Source organism: Lemur catta, chromosome 22, assembly GCF_020740605.2.
Source record: "Lemur catta isolate mLemCat1 chromosome 22, mLemCat1.pri, whole genome shotgun sequence".
NCBI lineage: Eukaryota > Metazoa > Chordata > Mammalia > Primates > Lemuridae > Lemur > Lemur catta.
The window spans coordinates 10,796,059-10,823,028 of NC_059149.1; the positions used below are offsets into that span (position 1 = coordinate 10,796,059).

General features: G+C 42.5%; 1 protein-coding gene across 1 annotated transcript in view; it reads right to left on the bottom strand.

Moving 5' to 3' along the window:
- Positions 1–26,970, bottom strand: part of UNC5D (unc-5 netrin receptor D) — a 494,392-nt gene that overhangs the window by 25,708 nt on the left and 441,714 nt on the right. Inside the window, exons 12-14 of the mRNA XM_045535353.1 lie at positions 16,500–16,668; positions 14,602–14,829; positions 6,719–6,868 (exon numbers count right to left, since the gene is read on the bottom strand). Coding sequence (XP_045391309.1) covers positions 6,719–6,868; positions 14,602–14,829; positions 16,500–16,668 — 547 coding nt within the window. The remainder of the gene's footprint in view (positions 1–6,718; positions 6,869–14,601; positions 14,830–16,499; positions 16,669–26,970) is intronic.

Here is a 26,970-nt window from a genome sequence, read left to right on the forward strand (position 1 = left end):
CCCCACCACAAACTCATGCAGAATGGTGTGAGAACACAGTATTGCCAATGTATCAAGCATAAAAATTAGTATCTACTGCAAAATCATACACATATACACACATCCCAGGGAGAGACAGACACACACCCTGGGCCACCCTGGAGTGATCTAATTTGACAACTCCTCTCTTGTTCGATTTGTCCATTTAACAATTATGTCTAAGGGGCCTGCTAGCGGCCAGACGCTGTACTAGGTAAACAGTAAGAAACAATAACAAATTAGATTCAGTCCTCATTTTCAAGGGACTTATAGACAAATTGACTGGCAAAACTACATTTTACGAAAGGAGGGAAATTATCAAATCTATACAGATTACTCATTTTTCCTAGCAGTACCCAGTACTGGCCACCAATTGGACTCAGTGTGGGCATTTGACTTGACAATACTGTAGAGTAGAAGTCAGTCGTTGAAATCTTTCATGTGCTAAAAAGTCTCTCCGTCCTACTCAGATGTGGCTAGGGCCCTTGGCAATGACCGTGCATGCACAGCCTCTAGCAACCCCCATCTTCACGTTTTCCTGTATTTCTCATCTCATTAATTTGCTCTTTTACCTGTTGCTCAAAATATGATTTTCTGCAATACTAAAACTGAAAAGTGACAAAACATGTATCAAGTCTGGAAATTTGGGATGCTGACATGCGGCTGGTGATGAAGCCAGCATGTGTCACGAGACCAAGAACCTTGACTGAGATTCAGTCTGTTCACGCCGGGGAACTGTGAATTATCTGGCTACTCCTGAGCTCTGATGCACACGTTTGTTTATCTTATTTCCTAATTTTCTCTATGGGAAGCCTCACAGATCTTGATCTTGGCTACTTCCTGGGGGAGCCAGCCAGGAGGGATGGATTTGAGATTGTTGCACATTGTAGAGAGGAGAGCCAGCTTTAGAGGGAAGAGAACAAAACCAAACATTCACTTCTGTCGTGCATCTCCCCAACGGATGTAATGATTTTGGGGGTTGCTTTGTTTCTTTGTTATTAATCCTGAAACAAAGGAAAGGCAATGGACTGTCATCTCAGAAGTACAGGAAGGACTCAGAGAAGGTCTGTAGGTGTGACACTACCTAGTATTTCATTGGCTTTATTCCCGTGTAAGGTGTGAGCTGTTAGTATGCAACGTTGTCTTTGCCATTCTCTGTTCTTCCCTATGTGGCAGGGCTGGAAGCCTACAGACTGCATCTTGCAGACTCCCTTGCCAGCAGGGAGCTCCTATTTCCATTCTGCTAGTGAGAGGCACTTCAGGCTACATTTGGAAGGGAGAGGAGGTGCAGAAACCATCATGGCTCCCCTAACATCTGCAGGGAGGCTCAAAGGCTTCGGCTGACAGCACAAAAAAGGTTTGCAGGGTCTTCTGGTCATTTCGCTGAGAACCAGCTGCTTTGGTGCTGGTGCAGTTTCCTGAAATTCCTCCACTTGCTGGTTTCCTAATATCACTACTGGCTTTCTCTGACTTTGGCTCTCCCACCCAGTTTCTCCAAAGGTTTTTGTAAGCACCTAAATCCTTTGATTGAATTTCCCCTTGGTTGACATACCTTGAGTGCTTTCTGTCTTCGTGACCAAACAATACTCTTTGATTTGAAGAACTTCTCTTACAAACTGAAAGGAGTTGGGCAACAAGTGAAAGGCGCCTCTAGTGACTTCCACAGGGACGCTGTCACCTCGAGAACATGCTGGATGCAGCACTAAAATCTAACGATCCACCAAGGAAGCTTTTGGCTGGAACACAAGTTGCTTGTTCTACTAGTCAACAGCACAGGTCCATTTAACGGTATCTCTTTCCCACTTTCTTTTCCTGCAAGAAGTTTTACTTATGATCTCCTCTCCTTGCCTCCTGTAGTAGACTCTGCAGCGGAGGGCACTTCTGATCGGTGGGGACTCCTGGCAACCCTTAGAGGAAGTCATTTTCCCTAAAACACTCCAGAATGGCTTTTCACTTGTACCATAAGATGCACTTACAAGTTCTGCCATTTCTCCTTGTTTTCTAATCTGACTCTTTCCCCCTTTCTCCTCCTGAGCCTTTTTTCCATTATGCAAACCAGGCCACATCTTCCTCCACATCTCAGCCTCCTACACTTGTCTCTGCCTACTGTACTCGGCAAGGTCCCACCTGCCCACACATGCCCAGCTGCCATCTCCCCGGGGAGGGCTCCAATCACAAATCTCTGGTCTCTATTAATAGCTCATGCGCCTCAATCCCTGGCATTATACCGCTAAGCACAACACATCATTTTATTTGGCCTTTACTTCCCTGGCAACTTTTCCTTTTGGAAACTATCACCATCTCCCTCCTGTTGCCACTCTTCTCCAATTTTCCAGTGCCCACCACACTTCGTTATGTCTAACCGCAGTCAACTACTCACCGGTCTTTCTGCCTCCGTCTCTACCAGACAGAGCTAGTGAGGGCATTGGGGTTTCATGGAAGAGGGAAACAAAAGCAGTTGATTGGTATTCTTCAGGGAACAGCATCATGGTCTCTCTTTTACCACTAATCATGGGTGTGACCAGGCCACCTAAGAACTCTGCATTTATCACATGGTTCCTTTGCTTGTGGTAGGGGTGGTCACAATGGCCCCTTGGTGGCTGCCATGTTAACCCTACTCTCCTGTCTGGCCTAAAAGCCTTCCACGATCTGTTGTCCTGTACTCATTCTCTCTATTCTTATTTTTACAGCCATCAAAGGAACTATCTTTTTCAAACCAGTACATTTTTGTAGAATTACTTTGCACTGTGCCTTTCAATAGAAGTAACTATAACGTAGGGCCGCTGTGGTTAACAGGTGCTTTTGCCTAACTTGGCTAACTAAGGAGGTTTTTGTTTTCTAAAATAGAAAATTTGAGTCATTACATTGTAACTTAAGTGCTTGGACTTTAGGGCTAGTAAGAGGCGAGGTCAGCCCCAGCTCTTAAGCGAACTGGCGTTTTCTGCAGTAGATTTGAATTCTTGGTAATATTTACCTTCCTAAGAAAACGGCACTGACCACTTATTTAAAAGTGTCTTCTCTGGTCTCAGTTGCTAGATTTCCTGTATTTTCTCCTGAAAATACTAGAAGAAAAGTTAAGAGAGTAATGCCCACGGCAGAGATCATTTTTCCTCGCAGAAAGACATGAGACTCAGCACACACAAAAAAATCCTCTCTTTTCTCTTTCCATTCCATTGCACACAATCAGAACATTTAAAAAGCCTGATTTTAAGACCGTATCAAAGGAATATTTTTTTTTTATTGTTGACTTGAGTAGCAGCTGCCAATAGTGCCCAACAAAACATTTAAAAATAATAGAATTAGAAGCACTGTGATTAGTGCGTTTTCAGGGCAATCATCTTTGCTTTCATTTATTCAAAACACCGAAGCCAAAAACAAAACAAAACAAAAACACACCAACATCCTCACTGAGCTGAGAGGAAAGTAAAAGGAGACGGCAAAGTGTGGCAAAGTTATGGGTGTTTAAAGGATTCCGGAAATGTTTTCATTTTGATTCCCATTATAATTAGGTTCCTAGCAGATGGAGGGGATGTAAATCACATCCTAGCGGGAGACAGACACTGGGTTCTCCAAGACACATAGCACGCTGAAAAGACAGATGCTTTTATTCTAGGGAGGTGACAACTTGACTTTGTGTTTTGTTGGATTTAAAAAAAAAATAATAATTGATTGTGTTATGTTTATTGCAGCTTCCCCACATCCAGCACAGAATAAAGGAAACTGTGATTTAGTAGCTCTCAGGTCCCCGGAACCTACTGAGAGCCAGAGTTATTTACCTCCCAGAGGAGGCTTGCCAGTTCTCCAGGGCGGACAATAAAAGCCTGAGAAGAAAATGGAGAATAAGTTGTTGTTTATTTGGGGGTACGAGCATGGTGGGCCCCAGTTTCTCTTTGAACCAAGGCCAAGAAGCTCTCCGAAAAGCTGACGCAGCCTTTAGTTACCTCCCACCCATCCCAGCTGGCTTCATGAGCAATCAGGGCTGTATGTGGCATAACTCTCCATAAGGTGTAACCCTCCAGAACCCAAACCAACAAGATGTAAAATCTAGTGGGTCCTTCCACATATAGGCTCTTGTTACATAGCTCTGGACCCAACCTTGAACTCACACCATTCTACAAACATTTCTCATGCAGTTTGTTGATGTCTGAGAGGGCGAACATTCTGTGCACTGGGTACCTTCCCGGGAAATTCCAGCTTTCCCAGAAGAAAACAGGAAGGAAGCCTTTCTGGTAGAGTAGGGTTTGGGTAGCAATTGTCATATGTCCACTCCCAGGTCCCTGATTTGATGTTAGAGAAAGAGAGAGGGGAACAGGACAATGCTACCAGAGGTCTCCTGTGGATTAAGTTGGAAGATGACATGGAGATTCAGCCATTGAAGGAGAGATCTACAAATGACATCAAGAACTGTGTGATTTTCTAGCTCTCTGGGTTAAGAAGAAAGAGGCCCTGTTGGTTCCTAACCACTAAGCTCTAAGGAAAAGCCATTCTCTATTATCCAGGCCAAGTCTGTTGGCACACGATGTTCTACGTGACGTTCAAGCAGGCTGAACACAAACCCTCCCCAAAGTGCTGACATCTAACACCCAGAGAAAACACAGCATGGCCATTCAGCCAAACACTATATACGCAGTCACACAAGCCATTTGGGGTAAGAAAATGAAGTGGAAAAGAAAACTCAGTGGCAAGCCTCCCGATGCAGAGGAAATTAACTTGTTTCTCAGCCTTCCAAGACTCTTTCAAATTATGCTCAATTACAATAGGCAAATATTTATACACGTTCACCATCTCTGTGCAATCCAACCCATCCCAGCAGTAAAGCTTGTTGGGTCTCCTTGCCAGCCAATGCCCTCCAGTTTTGGCTGGTCCTGCTGCATCCTCTGAGGTCGGTAGGCACTTAGCCCCCTGAGCCTCTTCTGCCTGGAGCTGTCTTTGGTATCTCTGGTGTGGGAATTATTGTTTAAGTGCTACTGCAAGTAATGGTTCTTTCATCTGATTTTTTTTTTTTTTTACCTCCAACCATTAAACTTAATAGTTCACGTTGGACTGAGTCACTTGCATTAGACCCAGTGAAACGAGGCCCTTATAACCTATAAAGATTAATACAGAGGAATTTGCATGCCTATCAGGACTTATTTTAATAGTACTCTCAAGTTCAATCTAGACCAGAAACTTTGAATCCTGCTTACTGGAAAACAAAGAGACCGATGTCTTGCACATCATAAACAATGCATTCATTCATAGAAAACCTCTCTCCATCAGGAAATGTACTGAATGTGCCCCAACCCCACCCCCCCAAAAAATTGTTCAGGCCCATAAGAGATGTTCATGCTGTCTTGAATATGCTAAAACTATACAGAGATAGAAGCCAGAAAAAACGTAGCCCTTATTCAATTTGAAAATTCTGATTTTTAGAAGGGTTGGTGGTTTAACTTTTTTCTAACTATGGTGGGGCAGTCAAGGTTTTTTTCTTATGACTTGGCTTGCTCCCATTCTGACAAGCTGGTACATCTGTGCACAGTTTTTTGTTTTTTGTTTTAAATGAATGCTGCAAGGTTGGAAAGGTTAAAAAACCCACAGGACTCTGCACGTTACGCTCATGGGCAGAAGCAGCCTGCAAGCATCCTGTGATTCCAGATCAATGTGAGTCCACTACAGCATTTCCAGAGTTAGGGAAACGTCCTGTCTCTTGAAGCACAGATCACGTTGGCTGCTTACGATGACAGTACTTGTCAGTGGTTGATAAGAGATCTTTCCATGCTAAGCATGTAGTCAAAGTCCCTAGAAATGATCCAAAGAGATTCCAAGTTTCCCTGCCATGTTAAAAAAGAAAAAAAAAAAACAAACCCCAAACTAAAGAGACATGTGGACAATGACATGTAAGTATCTTCAGATATTTATAAAAGGACTCTACAAAAGGGATTATTTTTCTCTGCTTTTCAATTTGTATTAATATTTTGAGGTGTCTGCACTGCATTGTTTCCATGACAGAACTCATATTCGGAAATAACACAAATTTTTGACTTGTCCCTGGCTTCATAAAAATTGCTCTAAAAAAAATATGAAAGATGATCACAAGCCAAACCACGTGTTTGGAAAAAATGAGGATGCACCTTCACAATAAAACAAAAAGTGTCAAATTGAAATGTCAGAGATATCAACCATCAAACTAAGTACTTAAGGAAACTGGACATTTCATACTTAATAACCTAATAATTCCTTCTTCTGATCTGGCCCAATTCATTTGGCAGCAAGTACTTAATCTATGAAGAATGAACTCTCTTGTTCTCACCCGGACAACTACAGCTCTCTATAACTCAAAATCATCATCCTTAAAAAGTTTCTCACCAACATTCATGTTAAAACAATGTCTCACGATGAGCCGATTTTAATAAAAACAAACCAACACCCAAACCTTGCTCTACACTGTTAAACTGGCATCTTTAACCCATGCTGAGCGACAGCTCAAACGAGAGGGGAGAAATGTCACATTACCAACATGCAAGCACCTATCTTGTGAATTTACGATATTATGTTTCATCACCTGTGTGTAGCCCAAACTGGTTCCATCTCTGTGACAGTTCTGAGATGAAATCCTTCCTTTAAAGGAGGAGGGAAAAATCACGCAGGCGCTCACCAGGATTTGGGACCTGCTTGCTGGGTAGAACAAAACTGTTCTGTTAGAAACCCATTTGGCTAGTACCTGGCAGGCAGTGAATGGTTTAATTCTCCAGAGAAACGGGGGAATATCGAGAACAGAGATCTGGAGGCTAAAGGTATTCCCTTTGAAATGCAGCAACTTTGGTTCTTCCAGTAGCTGTCCACCTTGATGTCTTTCACCTGAAACCACTTCCTATGGGGGAGGAAAAAGAAAACAGGAACAACAGTGAAATATCCAGTTTCTTATATATTCTCTCTCTACACATGTGTACAACCCACCACTGTGTCTTCTAGAAATGGACACATCTTTACAATGCCGTGTCTTCAGGCCTAATTACTAAAAGGTGCTGAGTTAATAAGGACTTGGTCAGAAAGAAACAATTGTTCTTTATTATTTGTGTTGCTTAGGCTTTCAAACACACTGGGCCTTCCTTTAAAAGACCTCCCCTGCCCCCATGCAAATTGCCATACTGTTGAGTTTCCACAATTGCATGAATTTCATGCTGATATGACCGTAATCAAGGGAAGTGTTTGTACCCAACCTGACACACCATCATATTTCACAATGATCGGAGGATCAGCCTTCTCCCACTCTGGTTCAATTATTCTTCACTAACACAGGCATTATCCCACATTTATTCTTCTGGGTTAAAATAAATGTTCCAGAGTGCATGTATCATGTTTATTTGTAGTACTGTTCATAAAAGTTATTATACCAAAGGCCAGGAAAGAATAAGTCGTGGATCAGGTTAGCTATAGCTCAGAAAAACAGCGAATTCCTAAGGTGAACACTCCTGTATCTGTCACTGAAAAATCTCTAGACAATACAATCTAACACAAACTCAATCCACATCCTGTTGAGTAAGCTGTTTAATTGGTTTGAAATTTGTGGTGTTTAGAATCGTGTTAGAGAGATGGTAGGACAAATGAAATAACAGAACAAATACATATTCTAAAAAATGCTACATTACTGTAGGGGCGAGGCTTTTGGTGTTACTGAAGATTAGAAATCTCCCTAAATCCATTGTTAAAAATCACCATTAATTGACTTATAATTTCCTTGCAGAGTCAGAAGAAATACAGAAACTGAAATCTTTTATGTCCTATAGTCTTCCCAGATTCTAAAAAAGACTGTATGAAGTAAGGCAAACAGGTTTATAAATACAATAAACCTTACATTTCAATTATCAATGAGTAAAAATAGCTCTATTGGTCATCTTATCCATCTTTTGTCTATAAGTAGAATGACGTTAACAAAAACGTTTCTGACTAGGAAAAATCCATCCCCAACTTTTATCCTTCGTGTACACGTAAACTGTTAATAAGTTGCTAGTATCTTTTTTCAGGACTAAATGATTCAGTTCCAATGTCATGGTCGCCGCCTCTTTGGTATTGTTCGTGGGAGGGGTGTTTCTTGGGGCCCTTGGGTCAGTGCTAAATTTGCTGTGACGAAGGAATGTTCTATGTCTGTGTTGTCCATTTTGGTATCCAATCTAATCCACAGTGGCTATTAACCATTTGAAATGCGCCAAGTGACTAAGGAGCTAAATTTTTCATTTTCATTAGTTTCAATATCCACAGGTGACTAGCAGTGACCATACTCGATAGTCCAGTGCTTGGCAACTCATTACACTGTGGATTTCGGAGTTGGGCACAATAACGTGCTGGCCGGTGTCTGGTGGGGGCTTCAAGGAATGGAAGGAAAGGGAATTAATTCTAAATGCCTACTTTGGTGAGACACTGGTCACTGATTTCGTCTGTTGAGATTCAATAAGTGTCCACCAGCGCTATATGTGAGCTGGACCCTGGGTGCACAGAAATGAAACAGTCTCTGCCACCAAGGAGCTCAGAGTCCAGTGACAGGGTCAGAACAGTAGGCATATATTTATATTAATACTATAATATCTAAGCTTTGCCATAGACATATGCATGGGAGGTTAGGGAAGACAGAGGGTGCCTAACCCAGAAGGGAGGTCAGGCCAGGAAGGACTCAGGGCATTACTAGAGGAGGTGATATTCAATCTGAACCTCCAAGTAAATACAGGAGTCAGCTACTTAACAAGGAGGGAGAAGACATGCCAGACACTGGGCAGGCGGGTACAGAGGCAGGGTGCCCACACAGAGCTGCACAGAAGGTTAGCGTGGGAAGTGTGTGGCTGGAGCTGGTGGAAGTTGAGGGCAGTGAACTGATCATGAATTCTCCCTTGCCTTGCTGAGGACTTTGTACTGTACCTTAGAGTGATGTTGCCCAGGTTTTAAGGTGCATAAGACTCTTCGGGGGTCTTGATACACTCAGAAGAGCACTAATCTGATAAACCAAAGATGGAAGCACAGGATCCTAATCATATTTCTGTGTGATCTTGGGAAAATGACTTATTTTCTTTAGGCCTCAGTTTCTTACCTGGGTTTATTTATAATGAAGCAAAATAAGTAATATAATATATTAACCTCCTTTTGCAATTCTGGTACAAGGTTAGAAACAGGTAAAAGCAAGAAATGTGCTTACTAAGGCTATATTAAAGCCATAGTATAATGACCAGTCTGACTCTTCTAAATATATATATATATATATATATATTCCCCCCCCCCCCCCCCGCCCCCGGAGACAGACTCTGGCTCTTTTGCCCTGGCTAGAGTGCCGTGACGTCAGCCTAGCTCACAGCAACCTCAAACTTCTGGGCTTAAGAGATCCTCCTGCCTCAGCCTCCCGAGTAGCTGGGACTACAGGCATGCGCCACCATGCCCGGCTAATTTTTTCTATATATTTTTAGTTGTCCAGATAGTTTCTTTCTATTTTTAGTAGAGACGGGGTCTCACTCTTGCTCAGGCTGGTCTCGAACTCCTGACTGGAGCCATCCACCCGCCTCAGCCTCCCAGAGCGCTAGGATTACAGGCATGAGCCACCACGCCCGGCCTTCTAAATATATTTGAAGTAGGCTCTCTAAAGTTTACCGCTTTTCTCTAAATTTAACTTGCTTTCAAGGACTGGGAAGTCCCCGACACCAGCAGATGAAGTGACTCGTTCAAGATCATATGCAGTGCTATGTCAATATTTTGAAACGACACAGAATTGTAATATTATAAGGGAACTTAATGAAGATTTAGATCATTAAGTGCCTTATTTACAGATGAAATCATAAAGGCCTTCCAAAAAGTTCTTTGCCTAAAGCCACGTGGTGAATGGCAGAGCTAAGGCTCTAACAAGGCAACATGATCACGGTTCAGTGTTCTCCTACTAAGTTTCCCTGCCTTTTCTTAATCTAGGCTGGATATTTTTTTAAAGAGTCATGTGAAGGTCAGACTGTTATTAAATCTGTCCCATAAATAATTTTTCATTGGTGCAAGATTTATGTATAAAGTGACGTAAGTCAGTCTATATTTGCCCTAGTGTTATACGTATTGTTGAAACAGTCCTGGAAATGAAGAATAGAGAATATTAGGGATTTTTTTTAAATGGACATCTACTTATAGTTATCACAAAAGAGTGCCTTTTAAAAAGTTCTGCTTTAGGGCCCCCAATTTAAATACATGACTAATTTTTGCTTTTTTAGCTTAATACTTTAAGCTGCACATATCGAACCAAATACATGCAATTAACAGTGTCTCGTAATCTTGCACAAAATACGAAGCAATTATAGTTATTCTGTAACAAAACAATTATTAAAATGAAAAAGCCCAATAACAAACTAATCACTGTATTTATATATATGTAGAGGCACAATTGGCTTCAGAGTTAAAGAAATAAACTCTTGAGTACCAGCTTTAAAAGAGTCTCCAAATAGAATGGCTTGTGCTTAACACAGATATCCTAGTCATGCCTTAGCCTACTGCATTACTCCCAGAGGCTGGGTCTGGACACCTGCATTTCTAAGTGCTTCTTGGGTGATTCTGCTACCCAGCCAGGTTTGGAAATCAGTGATACCAACAACTCTGCTGTGCTAGTTCTGAATCACTCCACATGGTGGATGTATCACCCCAAGAGGGAGGCCTGATACTCACTTGATTTTTTTTCCTTTCCTTTCCTATATGACAGGGACCTCCTGTTAAATCTCCGGTTCTATTGTTAAATTGATATCTGAGACAATGAAACCAGAAAACAGGGTCTGGCCGGTTCCTTATATATCAAATGCACCTAAAGGCTCCATATAGTGGTTTTCCTAGGTGCTCTACTTCATCATTTCACACTGGGCTTGCAAGTCATCCAGTTCTAGAAGCTGTGGCCAGGAGAAACGTGGGCTCTGTGCCTCGCTGAGCTCTTTATGTTGATTTAATGAGACAGGCAGCAATATTCAGGTGTGCTTCAGGGGTACTGAAACAGGCATGCTGAATTTACATATTTATGAGATTAAACTGTTTGAACTTACACACACACATACATGCACACAAATTATGTCATTGTGGTGTTTCCCTTTAAATGCTTTACATGCACGATATTTTCCAGGGTTGCATTATTGATAAACACAAGACCTACATCTGGAGGAAATCCTTTGAAATTAGATTCTAAATCCACGTTAATGCCAAGTAAGTAATGAGTACCGAGAGGTACTGAGCAGGAGTGCTGGGAGCAATAGGGAAAAAAAAATAGTTGTTTTTTTCTTTCTAAGATAAGATAGGACAAGTGCTTAATTCCTTGTTTTCCGTATGTCAAGGTTTCTTTGAGCTGCATGTGTCTGTCAGTGTGTAATAAAACACAATAACCAAAAACCAGGCCTTAAAATGTTACTGCTTCGAAAATATATCACCATGACTCAACCTTTGGTTTGAATTTATCAAAGGAGGCGATGTCAAACACACACACATAAAATGGCAGCTCTAATTATTCCAGAAGCAGGAAGGACAAGAAGTCCTTTGGTCTTTTCTTCCCTCACCTGCAGGCAGAGATGACATTTTTATTTTTTTATAAACATATCTGAGCCGATTTAATTTGCCACAGAGATGGTTTTAGATGTATTTATCAGAACGGATCTTTGGAAATTTGAAAAGCAATTCATTATGTCTTAGGCCAGCTCCATGAAGTATTTTGTTTTTTGTCATGCAAAGAAAATGCTACTATTATTCAGATAAGCTACCCCCAGAGCAAATAAGAAGCAAACAGAATAGCCCTGCAGGAGGCACAAGGGAAGAAGGATAGGATTGAAGACAGAAAATGTTTCTATTTTGTTACCAAAATTCTCGAATTTTCTTTGGTAGGGGCCATAATGCCTGGCTCCCACCCAGTTATGAGAGGAAAGGTGGTGTTAGGTCTCATGCTTTCCTTCCAGAAAGGTCTTCCAGTGAGAGGGTGAGCTTTTAAGTGTTTCATGGGATGTGATTTCCCAGTGAGATATGAATGAAGTGAAAGATGCAACCATGCCCTTAAATCAGGCTTCCTCCTTGGTTGAGAGCACAGTTCTATCTGGGCACACACTTGTATCATTTCCTTGAGATGCACTACAATAAATACAGCAGCTGTCTCAACTGTGTCTGTATCAATTTCCTAATCACAACAAATGTTTCCTGATAACGACAGTTGAAGCAAATTCCAGGAGGGGCAATTTCTGAAGAAATCCTCCATGAAAAACTATTTACTAATTTTGATTAAAAAGCCAGGGTTCTATGAGGGTTGCAGAAAATATCACCACTATCCACTATATATTTTCAGCTTACACCAAACAATTGGGGGGAGCTAAATACTAATTTAAAGGTTCAAAAAGTGAACCGTTGCTAAGGCTTCCTTAGGAAAGTGGATCTGTTTTAGTGGGTTAGTAACTAATTTCCCCTCTCATTAAATATCACATGTAAAGCCATAAAAATATGACACAGATGATCTGGGACATTAAAGGAGTCCTGAACACACTCACTTAGCAAAGTAAAAATTCAGAGAGTAGAATCCTTTCAGAGACAAAACCCAGAAACTAAGTCTAAGGAGTAAATGGTTATTTCCTGGCCTAGGAAATCTCCGTTCAGAAAAGCTACAAGTTTTGTTTCATGTACATGTGGGTCAGAAAAGTTATTCACTCAAGGTTGACGATCACTCGGAACCCCCAAGGGGGGAGCCTAGTCTTTCTGCTCATGACGGCTGTCACAACACGTACAACCAAACCCAACTTTAACATCAGCTTTATTTGTCATAATAGGGGACAGACAGAATCACTGGAGGTAAAGAGATTAGGACAAGTGGAGGCAAAGGTATTTCTACTGGAAAACCTTTCTCTCAAGCAAAATTAAAGAGTTTTACTAATTTAAGAAATGCCTCTAAATGCTGAAATTATTTGGATTTAATGAGAGGGGGAATTACATTTTCCCTAGCCCTGGCTAGCAAGGGTAGATTACCAACAGGCATGGATAGTGGTTTAAAAAGCAGTGTTGAGGGCCGTGTTCTCGTGACTTCTGCGGCAATTTCTACTCATCTGTGAACCGCTGAGCTGTTGTAAAATGTGGCAGCAATGAACAGGAATGAGAAGAGATTATCTGAAAGTCACGCAGAATCAGGCCTTTAGGTAAATGTCTGTCTTGCTGCTATATACATCAGCAGCGAGACCATTATTCAAAGAAAATTCCCAACTGGTTAGGAGGGCTGACTTCCAAGTTGTGTGAGCGACTCACAGTCGTTGGCAGTGGGTTATCTACACGAGCCAGGAGATTGGAAATCTTCCAGCATCCTCCATGGCGACTCCAGTTTACTCAGCCTTTAAAATCCAGCTGAGTTACTAAACACCCACCCTGAGTCATGGCACGTTCTACAACTGTTTAGTGGTTGCAGTGACCCCAAGATAGACCCCTCTGTTTAGACATTCATTCTTGCCTTTTGCTTCCTGAATGTCTGCTACGTATTTTTCTCTTGGAGAAATCCTCTTCCTGCGTGTGGGGAGAGCAGATGAAGAATATAAAATGGCAATCAGAGGACGAGGTTTTAACTGTTTACACTGAAGCTCCCTCCTCTACAAGATGGCATGGCTCTCAAAGAAGCCCCTTTGCAAGTGTGCCCTTCCTAATGACCTGCGCTGCTTAAGAGACAGTCAGGGGAGGTTTGGGCACACAGGCTGCCACTGTGTCACCTTGCCTGGCTTATGTTCAGGATGCAGGTCGCTGTATCTTTTCTATTGGTAAACATGAGTTTTACAGCTCAGTGTCTTAAAATCTAGTTACTGAGGAAATGCTCTGCATAGTGGACTTAATGGTCCAAAGCTGGAATAGCAGAGATCTGGAATGAGGTATGTCAGGAGAGCTATGCTATTTATATATGGGCAAAGCTTACACAGGCAGGGCTGCATCATCCTTGCTGCTATTAATAAACTTGCTCTCTTCGTGAGCAGCTAACTTAAAATGAATCTTACGTGATTAAAACTGCCCCAAATGGAAAGGAACCTTGAACCCTCTCTGCCCTAGTAGCCCTGATAATTAATAGACGATGTGTCCAGGATATAAAATGACTACCTGTTGATAGGCATGATTTATAATTGTTTCCTAACTACAACCTTCAGTTGATTCAAGCAATTTTCTCACTGCCCTCTGCACAGCAAATAACTTTTTGTTCCCGTGCCTTGTGCCATTTTCCTGCTTGATACGGTGTATCCCTTTCTTTTTGCTCCTAAATCTTACGCATTTCTTAAAAGTTTGCAAACAGTTCTCAAAAACTCTTCTCCAGCTCCTCTATTGCATCTGCATTTGTTTTATGCATTTCGACTACACTTAGGGTCAGTCTCATCAGTTATTATACAGTGGTCTCCATATGTGTTCATTGAACCCTTTCTCTATTCTTGACTGCCACGTACCTCAAACCCTCTTGCACTGTTGGACACACAAGAGCACAGTACTTGCTTCAAGATAGGTAGGCATAGGGTCTTTTTTCAGACTCTCAGGAATAGAATTTTCTATTGCTACTGATCTGTAGGAAACCTCATACTTTCAGGACACCCAGAGGAGAATTATGCAAAAAAGGCTCACCTGAAATGCACAAGGGGTATTGTCCACACAGTAAACTCTCAGGTTGTAATCCAGGGAGTTACAGGACATGCAGCCAAAAACTGCCACCTTGAGTTGCTTCACGGCACAGTCTGTGATTGGCTCTCCAGTGAGGGCATAGGTTCCAAAGCTGTCTAGGAGCACGTGACACGCAAAGGGGTCCAAAAGGCAGTAACAGGATGTGGATTCATCCTCCACTGACATCACTTCCTGTTGGGGAAACACACGGTAAATTCTCTCAGCTCGGAAAAATAAGACGAGATTTAAGCATTACATTGCTAGGACATAATAAACAAATACAAATGCATTTTTCAGCATGTTTTTACTGTCCTAATTATCTTGCTGTTAAATGTTCCTCTTCTATCAAAATAACCGCTTACATCAAGAGTTCAAGAAACGGTTATATTCAGTGGGTTATCAGAGTTTCTACTTAATGGGTTATGAGAACAAAAATCACTTGCAAAGTTCTATTTCTGGATCATTTGTTCCATGTCAAGTTTAAAAAATTCTTGAATGTTAATGTGAATAAGCAAACATTTTATTTTTTACAAAGGCCTATTTCTGAAAACTACTCCTTAGCTATCCTTAAGGTAATGCTTATTTTCTCTCAAACATTTTATCTTCTTTCATTCCACCAACATTGTTCACAAGGGAAACCACTAGATAAATGATTTGGATAAGATGTGCTAGAATATTTCACCCTCCCTGATAAGAACTTTGGCACGTGAGACTGGTTTGGGAGAGCATAGATGTAACACCACGTGGGTAGTAAGGAAGTTGTAAGGAAGTGCTGGGAAGAAGAAAATGTTAAAGATCAAGGCAAAACCAAACATAATGCGAAGGGGACCAAACATGGTGCTCTATGAACCCATGGAACTCCATGCCCCAGGACATCTGCCTGTGGCTGCAGTAGGACTGAATAAATAGCAGAATGTATTCCGGAACAAAGAAATAGACTAGTTTCAACACATAGCTGGGCCATGTAAACGTGATCCATGGCAGCGAATGGGAATTTCCTTCTTCTAAAGAAACACGACTTTCCTTTTACTTCTTTTGCCTGAAGCACCTCCTGGGAGGCAAGAGCCCAGGGCTAGCTGGAACAGGTCATTGTGTTCCAACAAGATAATTCACCTGCTTTCATGCAAACTGGCTTCAGATGGACATAAAGGAAGCCCTATCAGACAGATAAATCAGAGCTTTCACTTAAAATAGTAATTCAATGGCAATCGTTCTTTGCTGTGACCGTCCCGTTGTCCTGAACCTCCCCTTTACACATCCTCATTCTCTTTTCTTGTGTTTCTCTTTGTTCTCTCCTTGTACTGTATCCCTTCTGCATGAATCATAGACACAAGGAAACAGACACTGATAATAATTCTCAATGCATTCATTAGCTCACTAAACATACATTAAGCACCTGTTGTGTTCCTGGCTACTTAACCATAGCTATGTTATAATCCCCAGGACAGAAAAAAAACAGATACAGCGATTTCTTTTGTGAACACAGCCCGCCTACCCTGAGCCTCCTTCCTAACTTCACAGAGGCCACACAGTAATGGCAGTTGAGACAGGGACATGGCCTAGGAGGAAGTGAGGGGAGATCGTGACCAGGTTCACAAGGGGACGGGTCTGTGCGGGCTCTTACAACTGTATTTATTCTCAAACCAAACAGCAAATCTCTGCATTACCCCCTGTCTCTCTTTTCTGTTCTCAGGGGGAAAAAATACTAGCCAGTACCTGCAGGATGTTATAGAACATGTGCCACCAGCCCTTGGCAAAACAAGAAGATGCTGATTCGCTGGGTTAAGGGAAGTTATGGCTACATCTGTCCCATAGGTGGAACCCACATCCCATTGTTTAATAAAGGAAGACTTGGGTCTCACCTCCCATTTGCCCTGCTGTGTCCTCTTCTTCAGATGGATGTTCCAGTGCTCGGAGCTGACGTCTGCGCAGTGTGGGATGGTCAGCGCAAAGGGAGTGGTGACGATCATGTCTGGGGGACCACAGGTGACTTCGGGACTCAGAAGCACCTCAGACCCCTCAGACTGGAGGCTTCACAGTTGGGAAAGGAATAAAAGACAGAAGTGTGTCAAGGAGGGGCCTCTGTGAACGAGGATTTAGTTACAGACTGGGGTTTTCTCCAGGCTCGTCAAAATCCCTTTCTAGGACCTCCTTCTGGACAGCAGCACGTGACAAAAGTCCTTGTCTGGACAGTGAGCAGGTGTCCCGACCTTCTCGGGCACACACAGTGAGTTTCAGCCTAGATTTCAAATCTAGGTTTCAACAAACCAACCAACAAAATGACAAATGCACCTTTGGAAATACGGGCAGAATTGGAAAACTCAAAGGCCTGGCTGGTGGGTCCACATGCCAGCTGCCACATTCTTATTGGTAACATTATCAGTGATCAAACAAAAACTTTACAGACATGATTGATCTAGTCATCTCATTACCATCAGGTTCCTTTCTCCCAACAACACATTCTACAATATTTTCAATGCTGGTAAACGATAAAACAGGGTATTATGAAACAACACAGTACTTAAACATATACGGATTGAGTATGTCTATTCTGGCTTTGAAAACATTTATTCTTTGTCGATGTGCAAATACATAGGTTATTTAGCGACAGCACAGTAGACAGCTATACGTGTGCATGATAAAATACATAAACACGTATCTTTCAACTGTTTCTTGTTTTAGATCTAAATTTAAAATCATTCCACCCAAACCTAGTGTTCAGATTTTTCCATATTGCGAATTATTTACAGTGAGAACGTACAGTCATGAAACACATGAAAGAAAGTGAAATTTAACTAAAGGGGAATAATAACACTTCATTGACTGTCTCCCTTTTTTATTTTCTTGGCTCTTGTTTTTAATCTCTGCCCCCCAAAAGTACGGAGGGGTAGTCTACAAGATGGCAACTGGTAAGAAAGATCTAGAAGTCCACTTATTTTTCCCCCAACTGCACATGAGTTCTTCAGTAAGCTTGCTAATCTTTTTGTTTGCTAGATTTTCACTTGTAAGACATGTAATGACATCAAATATAGTCAATAAAGCAACTGAGGGCTCACAGATGAATAATGCTAGATAAGAGCTAGGATTGGTATGATTACCAAGCCATTCACTCAGACTACCTAGGAAGGACATTTAACTATGCTATCCCTGATCAAAAAAAGCAACTCCTTAGAAAACATCGAGATGAAAGTTAGTGATAAAAGATACCACCTTTCCCGTGATTTTGTATAAATACACAGCTTTTTAAAATGAGTGCATCTAACATGTTATTAATTTCTGAATTGCTTTTGTTGACATCTCTTGTTCGCTCTCAAGTTAGTAATGGTCACACTTGAGTTCATTATTACGAGATCGCCTTCCCTCCCCAAGCAGCCTGGGAGATGCCTTCAAAAAGTTCAATCTTCCATGAAGGTAATCACCAGTTCAAAGTTGACAATTCTTCCTATACAAGCAAGATATAGGTGACGCTGAGCACAAGTGCATTTACCTTTAAGCAGGGCAGGCGAGGGCAGGAGGATTGGAAAGCAGTGTATTAGCAATTGCAAACACGCTATGAAGAGCCTAGAACAATATACTTGAGATTTGGAAAAAAAACATAAAATTCAAATGCGTGCCATTACCAGCATGGAGCGGCAGCCTGCATGTGGGTGCCTGCCAGCAGTCATCAGGGAGGGTTAAGCGCTTCCCATGTCATTGTCGCCTGCATTCATCACGGACGGGAATAGCAGCGATGCTTATAGAGTGACCGATGACAAGCTCTCCTGAAAGGAACTACTTAATTGCTTTCAGAGAATCATCCCCCTGGTTGAACATATTGTTCAAACATATGGGAATTTGGGGAATTATTTAATGCCAAATGAACTAAAATCAGCTAATTAGATGAAGTCTCACACTCATCGTGAATAGCAAGACTCCTCTCAGGAAGAACTTAAGCAGCATCAGGACTCAGAGGCAGAGCACAGAATAGGAGCTTTGCATTAAACAGGCACTGGGCATTTCCGTGAGTGCAAAGGAAGTAAATCAAGATTTATATTTAATCTTCCCTACTGTGAAAATAGTGTCCGTGGGTGTAGGTCTTTCTCTGGTGAAGGAATAAAAATTTCTCCACTTTTCCTCCCATGATTAATCATCATTTGCCCTTTTCAGCCACCTTCTATCTGTGGCAGTCCAGGGAGCTTTACAAATATTAATTAAAGCTCTTCGCACACCTGTGGAGGCAGGTGTTAACAGCATAAGGTCACAGAGGCGTCAATCAAGGTGATGGGTAAAAAAAACAACCCTAAGTTTCGGACTCACATGTTCCTGCTCTGTGACCAGATTGGACTTTTCTTTATTGGGAGATTTCCGGCCAAACGGCTGGCTCTTGTGACATCCCAAGGAAAGATGAAGGGAACGGAGGGAGGGGGAGGGCTGCGCACGTGTCATCCTGGGTACAGATTCGGGACATTTGAGGACAGAAGGCTGGGCAGAGACGACTTGAATTGGGTGTGGACACAAATGAAGCTTCCTAAGGACAGCATAGGTGGCATTTAAATCTCGCCACATTGTATAATCCATGACAGGCAGCGTGCATGTCCCTGCTGGGAATTAAAAAAACAGGCAACACGTTTTTCTAAAATTGCCGAGAGCTAATAATACCAACTGTGAACTAATAACAGCAGTGATTTCAGGACCAAAATATGAATCACCTCAGTGTATCCCACACCCTGGCATGGTCTGTAGATAGAAAAATCTTTTGGCCTACTAGAACTTTTGCTAGTTATCCATTTCCTTGCTCTCTACCTATACATACACACGCATATATTAAATACATACGTACAGGCTTATCCATATAGTTCAAGTACTTTGTACAGATAGAAAAAATTCAATAATTTAAGAGCCAGGTCTTATTTCTACAGGAACTCCGCTTTCTGAGAGGGCTGATTCGATAAATTGTCACTGGGTCAATATACACTTTAACTAAGATGTTCAATGCTTCAGGAATGCGTGCTGTGGGCATCTAAGGCTCCCTGGCGAGGATCCTGGTCTCCCTGCTTTTCTCATTGCCTCCCACAGTCTGTCCTCAGCGCAGCCACCTGAGTCATCCGACTAAAAATGCCAGCCTGTTTGCGCCTCACGGAATCGCTACTGTTCCTGCTGCTTTGGAGAGCTGGGCGCTGCCTGGCGGAGTTTTCCTCCAGACGTCCGCACGACTTCGCTCCCGCATGCCCTTCAGGTCTGTGCCCAAAGGACACCTAGGGACGAGGCTCTCCCCGACCAGGACTTGGTACTCACAACATCCTCTGCACCGAAGGCTGGTCTCCGCTTTGCTTTTCCTTCTCAGCACTTAATGCACTCTAATGCACTGTACCATTTCCTTACTATTACGACTTTATTATTATTATTTATTTTGTCTCCCATAAACTAGAATGTAAGCTCCATGAGGCCAGGGATTTTTTCCCTGCTTAGTTCATCACTGTGTCCCCAGTGCCTGCCACATGCCTGCGTAAGGACTCGAACGTATTTGTTGAAAAGGACGCGGGAGCCAGCTTGCCGTGGTTCTCACTGATCAAATCTGGAACATTTTGAGCATCCAAGTAAATAATCATAGTAAAGAATTATAACCCATTGAGTAATACTATAAGAATCTACAAAATATACTGACACGAATGGGTGAATGAATGAATGAAAGTAAAGGGAAAATTCTTCCATACAAGAGAAAACCAACCAATAAATGTAGAAACCCATCAATCAGAATGAACTACATTAATACTCGATTCAGACATGGATCATAGAAGGATGCCGATCTACAGAATGAACGTTCGAAGGGTCATAAAGAACTATTTACACGGTTTCATGGTATCTTTCCTCAAAGAACTCAATGAATCACCAAGGGCAAAGTATCACTCCACAGTAGAGAACTTTGGCAGACACGACCTACCTAACACAAGATATCCCAGCTAACGTTGTCAGGAATGGGATGAATCACAGAACACACCCCCAGATGGGACGCAGGGAAGACAACTCAGCTTCACGTCCGTGACACTCCTGCCAAAAGTGCACAACCTGAATCTCCCCGTAAGGAGCATCAGAGAAGCGCAGACGTGGGGACGTCCTACAAAATAACTGATCTGCACTTTTTAAAAGCTACCAATGTCACGAAATGAAAAGACTCAGGAACGGTTCCAGATTAAAGGAGACTGAAGACACATAAAAACAGAATGCAACAAAGGGACGCTATTCCGATAACACGTGAAACACGAATAAGGTCCGTGGAGTAGGAAATAGTATTTTATCAATGTTAATTTCGATTTTGATGATTATGCTGTGGTTATTAAGACAATTGCTTGTTTTGGGCATACATACACTCAAGTTTCTAGGCGTAAAGGGACATCTTGTTCACAATGGTTAAAAAGACAAATATATGTGTATATATAAGTATTTCATTTGTGTGTATACACATGTGGAGAAGAGAGAGGAATACAGCAAATGTAGTAAAATACTAACATTTGTGAATCTGAGTGTAGCATAGATGAGTATTTTTTCTACTACTCTTGCACCTTTCCTTGAGTTTGAAATTTTGTCAAAATAAAAAAAAAAATAAAATTTTTGAATGAATGAATGAATGCAGGAGGCCCAGGGAGAATTTTTCCAGAATTCTTACAATGAAATCAGCAGGGACACTGACTAATGCATGAAATGCACACGGCGGGTGACGGAGGTGCTGCAATACGGTGGTGAGGCGATGGCCCGGCCCACGCGACACAGTACCTGACATTCTACAGCATCCACCTGCACACCCAGGCCAACGGGAGGTCGTGCTGAAGGTCAGCTACAAGCCAGCAACTGCGGACTGTGGCCGGGCTGCAGGTGTACCCCGTACATTTTGCTATTGAGCTCTGTATATCTTGACCTGATGCTAGACTTGTGACACGTCACTTTCTTTGAGCAGAACAACCAGTCCCAGGTTTCCAGAGGAGGTTTTTACTGTTGTCGTCGTCGTCTGCCATGCTGTGCTTGGCAATTATCGTTCCATCCTTTCCTCCTTATGGTCTGTGTTCCAGATTAATGGAGGTTTGATCACCTTTACCCAGAGGATCACTCAGGAATCCAGGCAAGAGAGTGATGATAGTTTTACTGTGTCAGACCCTGGGGTCGATACGTAATTAAATCATATTTGAATGGAATAGACATCAAGGAAGACAGATGGGAGCTGTACTTGGTCTTAAAATTTGAGCTCAGAGAGCAAAGTAGCTCCAGCCTCCTTCAGTTTTCTACCCAAAACAACACATGGTTTTAACTATCATTATTCTCTTTTCATTAAAACCCTCAGATTTTGACCTAGGGTGCTAAAATGGCTGTGGATAAAAATAAAGAGTTAAGGTTTATTATTTTCTTTCTTTTTTTTTTTTTTTTTTGAGACAGATACCTGTCTCATTTGCCGGCTCTGACCAGAGATTTCAGATCAACCCTAGGAAAATGAAATCGTAGAATCTTCTGGAAAGATGGGATTTTTAAAGCCAGCTTTTCCCATCAGTCAACCCCGACGCTGTGTCGACGTGTCCTGAGGACTTTACTTTTGGTAACTGCTATGTATGGTTTAAGAAAACAGCCTCTTGGAAAGGGAAAACAGCCTCTTGGAAAGGGAAAACAGGAGATGAGGAGCAGGATACAGGAACAAGAGTGACGTGGAACAAAATCTTCTCTTTATTATAACAGACTCCTCTTCTCGTCTTTAAGTGGATCTAAAATTATAATGTGGTTCAGAATTTCTCGGGCAGCTTGTTTAAAATTATATTCTTGGATATCACCAATGACAATTTCTGATTCAGTATTTCTGGGACAGGGCCCAGGAACTTGCATTTTCTAGGTGCAAGGTGGCGCTGGCACTAACAGTTGAGAAAAGCTGTGTTGTTCTTAAGAAAATACCCAAAGCGACACCTCGTGCACTGGGGGCGTGGTGCTCTTGCCCTATAAAGGGTAGGCTTCCGAAATGGAATTTGGATGCCGGTCAAGTTCAAATGCTCGATACTAAGGCCTTGGCTGATGCTATTATTGTGCAGTTGCTATTCAACCACACAGGGACTGTTCCCGCGTCCCCTTTCTCTAAGTAGCACGTGTATCAATAAGGATGTCAGGCTGGGGGGTTGATTGGCAGTGGCTGGAAACAGTGTTATAGCTCATCAAGCCATTCCATTCCATTCACTGGGCAGGAAAAGGGAGCCGTGGATGATAACAGACAGCAAGCATGGCACACTGAGGATAGAAGCATACGGCTCTACTATTAAAGGGTTTAAAGATCTGGGTCACCCATCCGGTTTTATCTGGAATAGGATCAAAGGAAGGGAGCCGGTGGAAGAGGGGTGGGAGAGGAATTATATACACACTGGAGTATCTGAATTTGCTGAAATTTCAGCGACACCACACTGAGAGATGACACTGTTTGCATATGTTAAACGGCTTTAGTTTACACACACATTCATAGGGTGTTTACCAATTAATATACTAAAGGAATCACAAATCATGTGTAAATCACCAGTTCTGAGACACGATTTAAGCCTCATCTTTCATGCAGTGTCGGGCTTGCATTTAGCTTGGTTTTTTTTTTAGGGGAAAGGAGAGGAGGGCTCAGCTTGCTCAAAGTGCTTTAACACGAACGAGAACCAGGAGGAGCAGAGAAGAGTGGGTCTCTGCATCGTGCTGCTGCTGGGACAGTTTTTACATCCACCCAGTTGTTGATTCATTTCCACTTTGAATGGAGAAAGCAGCCTTCCCTGGAGGAAATCTGAATCCTGTTTCATAGTCATTTCATTTTAGACTGGGGGGGAGACTCAGGAGTCACTGGGCCTGACACCCCTTGGTTGTTCAGATGCATGGCATGGGGTGGGGGACCTGGCCAAAGTCACATCTCAACTTTGAGGCACAGCTGGGACTACAGTCAGCTGCCCTGCTGGTGGTGGTGGGCTGTGTGTTGGGGGTTGGGGGTGGGCGGGCAGTGGAAGGCAGAAGGATTATGTTCCCTGGGACCTATTCTCCGAACCTGGAATTTACGGTAAAAGGTGGCATGAGACTTGCTAAGATTGCATTCACAGACACCAAAGAAAGCCTTAAGAAAGCAGGGCCTAGAGGTACATACAGTGGTCAGAATAGAGGCTTGTATCAGCTTCCTATTGTTACTGCCACAGTGCAGAGTTACTGACTTAAAAGCACGTACATTTATTATCTTACAGGTCTGTAGGTCCGAAGTCTCACTGAGCTGACGTGAAGGTGGCAGCAGGACTGCGTTCCTTCGGAAGGTTCCAGGGTAGAATCCATTTCCTTGCCTTTTCCAGTTTCTAGAAGAGCCTGCATTCCTTGGCAGCATGACACCTGCAAACCTCTGTCTCTGATATTCCCATCTTCTTCTGATAAGGACCCTTACATATTGGGCCTGGGATAATCTCTCCTCCTCAAGGTCTTTAATCTTAATTCTATTTGCAAAGTCTCTTTTCCCAAGAAAGGTAATATATTCATGGGTGCCTGGGATTAGATGTGGACCTCTTCGGGAAGACAGTCTCCTGCCTACTGCCAGGATTTTCATGCCTGGAGAAGCCTCTAGGGCTGCCTCTGGGTCCGTGCATGTCACTCAGACCCAACACAATCCGAAGGAGTCAGTGCACCTTGGGCCATTTCCACTGTTTCACTTTCTAGAACCCCCCACCATCATCTCCAGAGTGAAGCTCCAAATTTGTGTATAACTTTCTGGAGTCCTGAGAAGTTGTTACGGTTTATCTTAAAGATCATAACCAAAGGAGTTAGAAGGCCGATTGCCCAGGTTTTCCAAGGGCTGTGTGGGTCGTCTTAGAAAGCATGGAGGCTGCCTCCGCGTGGGCTGGTGTCTTGTGGCATTTTTATTAGGCTATAACTAAGCCAAGTGGAAAGGATGATATATATTAAATATCTTAATAGGACAGGTTATTTCTACTTCCAGCATGGGCAATAAAAGAGACGGCACATACAAATAAAAATAATTACAGTATGTGGTGCTCCTTTATAATGTGCAATCAAACTCGTGAACCGATCACTTTCCCCTTATTGAATTAACGAGAACCTTCCATTCAGATCCATTAACCCGCATTCACACGCCATTGTTATCTTGTCAATGGCATCTTTAATTAAAGACTCCTCTGGACCACTTTAATCACTTTGAATTGTGAGCTCACATGGGCTTCCAGTGTACTTTGATGAAGATGGTGGCAATTTTAATTTACACGTGTGTGTTTGTGGGCCGAGGGGGCGTGGGGCGGAACAGAAGGTAAAGAACTCGGTATGGGGAGAATTCTTTCCCAAAAGGGCAGGTCTTAAAATGACAGTGTGAGAATTTTTTTTCTTTTCCTTTTTTCCCTCCTCTTTTTTTTTTTTTTTTTTTGGTGGGGGGTGGGGTGGGTAATGGCATTATATTCTAACCTAAATGACTTTGTGAAGAAACCATCGTGATTTCACCGGGGAAAAGAGTACAATCTTCAGCTAAAGGTGCATTAACCCTTCTAGGCCATTAGGATACCATTTGATAAATTGCCCTTTTTATGACACTGCATGGCACCGGTAGCCTGAAAGAATTAATGTATTTCTCAAATGGCAGCAATTTATTCCCCTTACACTTGCAGACAGAGCACCCCCCGACCCCCCGCCTTTTTTGGTTACTTAGAAAGCACCTTTCTTCAGCAGTTCCCTATGCATGTTACGGAGTTAATTAATGCCAAAGCTCTCGGAAGAAATAGGTATATGCCCTCAGTTTGATTCTCCCAATACAAATCTCTAAAACTTGCTTAAAGCAACAAACTGCATTCAAATCTGTGACTGACCACTGAACACAAATGGTGACAGGGACAATCCACTCATTTCCATCTGTCACTATTGCAAGGAAAGCCTGGAGAAGTAGACAGGGACAAAGCTTGTTCAAGGTGACATAAGCCACCCGCCCTGCTCGACTGTCACTGATCTCCTCCTAAACCAAACACCAGCCCACCTGGACGGAGTCCACCGCTTGGACTCAAGACAACACACCTTTCCAGTGGAAACCGTGGGCCACAGTGTTATGAGACAGAGAGGCAGGCTCAAAGCAACTGATGCAGGGAGTTGTGTCTTTGCAAGACTCCTGATTTTAAAGTGAACTGTCACATATTTGCTGCAACTGAATTAATCTTTCCTCTGAGTCTAGGACTGTGGTGACAATAAAAAAGGAGACCCCTGCATCACCCGGGCAGAGTTAAAGCAAATTCCATGCACTTCAGAGAACTTCTGTCATCTATGTAATTTAAAAAATTACGGATACAAGAAAATTATAACAAAATAACACATTTTAATGGCATTTCATAGTGTGCACTGGGCTTCTCAGATATGAAGTCATTTTATTATCCTTACCAAAATCCTGCAACCCAGTAACATATAAAATTTATAGATGACACAAGTGAGGCCTAGAGAAAGAGAATGATCTGCTCAAGGTCACACAGCTGTTGGCGAGGGGAACTGGAACCCAAACCTCCAGAATCCCTGCATTCTCCTCACCCTCCCATGTCGCCTCATTTCTGACAATTCTTTATTTCTGTTGCAATTGCAATGCCGAAGTCTGCATTATTTTCCTGACAAGTTGTGCGTGTTATCATCGGTTCACGTCAAGGAGCTTCCAGGATCAGCAGATTCTTACTTCAGAAGGCAAAGAAAACAAAGAGAGGCAGAGAATTTGACCTTAGCTGCAGCAGGGAAGCATACCCTATGCCCAATGTCATGACATCTTCCTAGGATGCAGGGTGTGGTCACAGGCTCAGGGCAAAAGCTGGGTGCGGGATTTTGATTCAGCAGTCATTTGTTGTTGTTGTTGTTCTGAGCTATAAGCATTGTTTTTCCCTTTTACTTATTTATTCTTTAATCAATTTCTTCCTGTCCTTTTTCTTGTAAGTCAAAGAGCTGTGTTTATTCCCTGGAAAGAAATCCAAAGTTGCTCCCAGAGCAACGATCATCGCAAACTCTCAAGTGACCTTCAGCCGGGCAAATCTCTCTCTCCTAATTAATCATCAGTTCCCAAGCCAGAATTCTGGGAATTATCTTCCACTCTTTCCTCTCCTTCACCCCATGTTAAAACACACACACCCACACCCCCCAGACCCTGCCAAGTTCCTTCCCAAGTCTGTCTCTAAACTCCCCGCCGAGAGCAATGTGGGGATTAGAGATTGGATTCAAAACGTTCAGGACCAGAGACAAGGACACTCAATAGCAGGGTGACTATAAATTATGGTCCAAAATTGAGATATGTTTGAGGGAGAAAAGGAAGACTCTTACTAAGCGTGCCGAGCAAAATGAAACATATTTCCACTC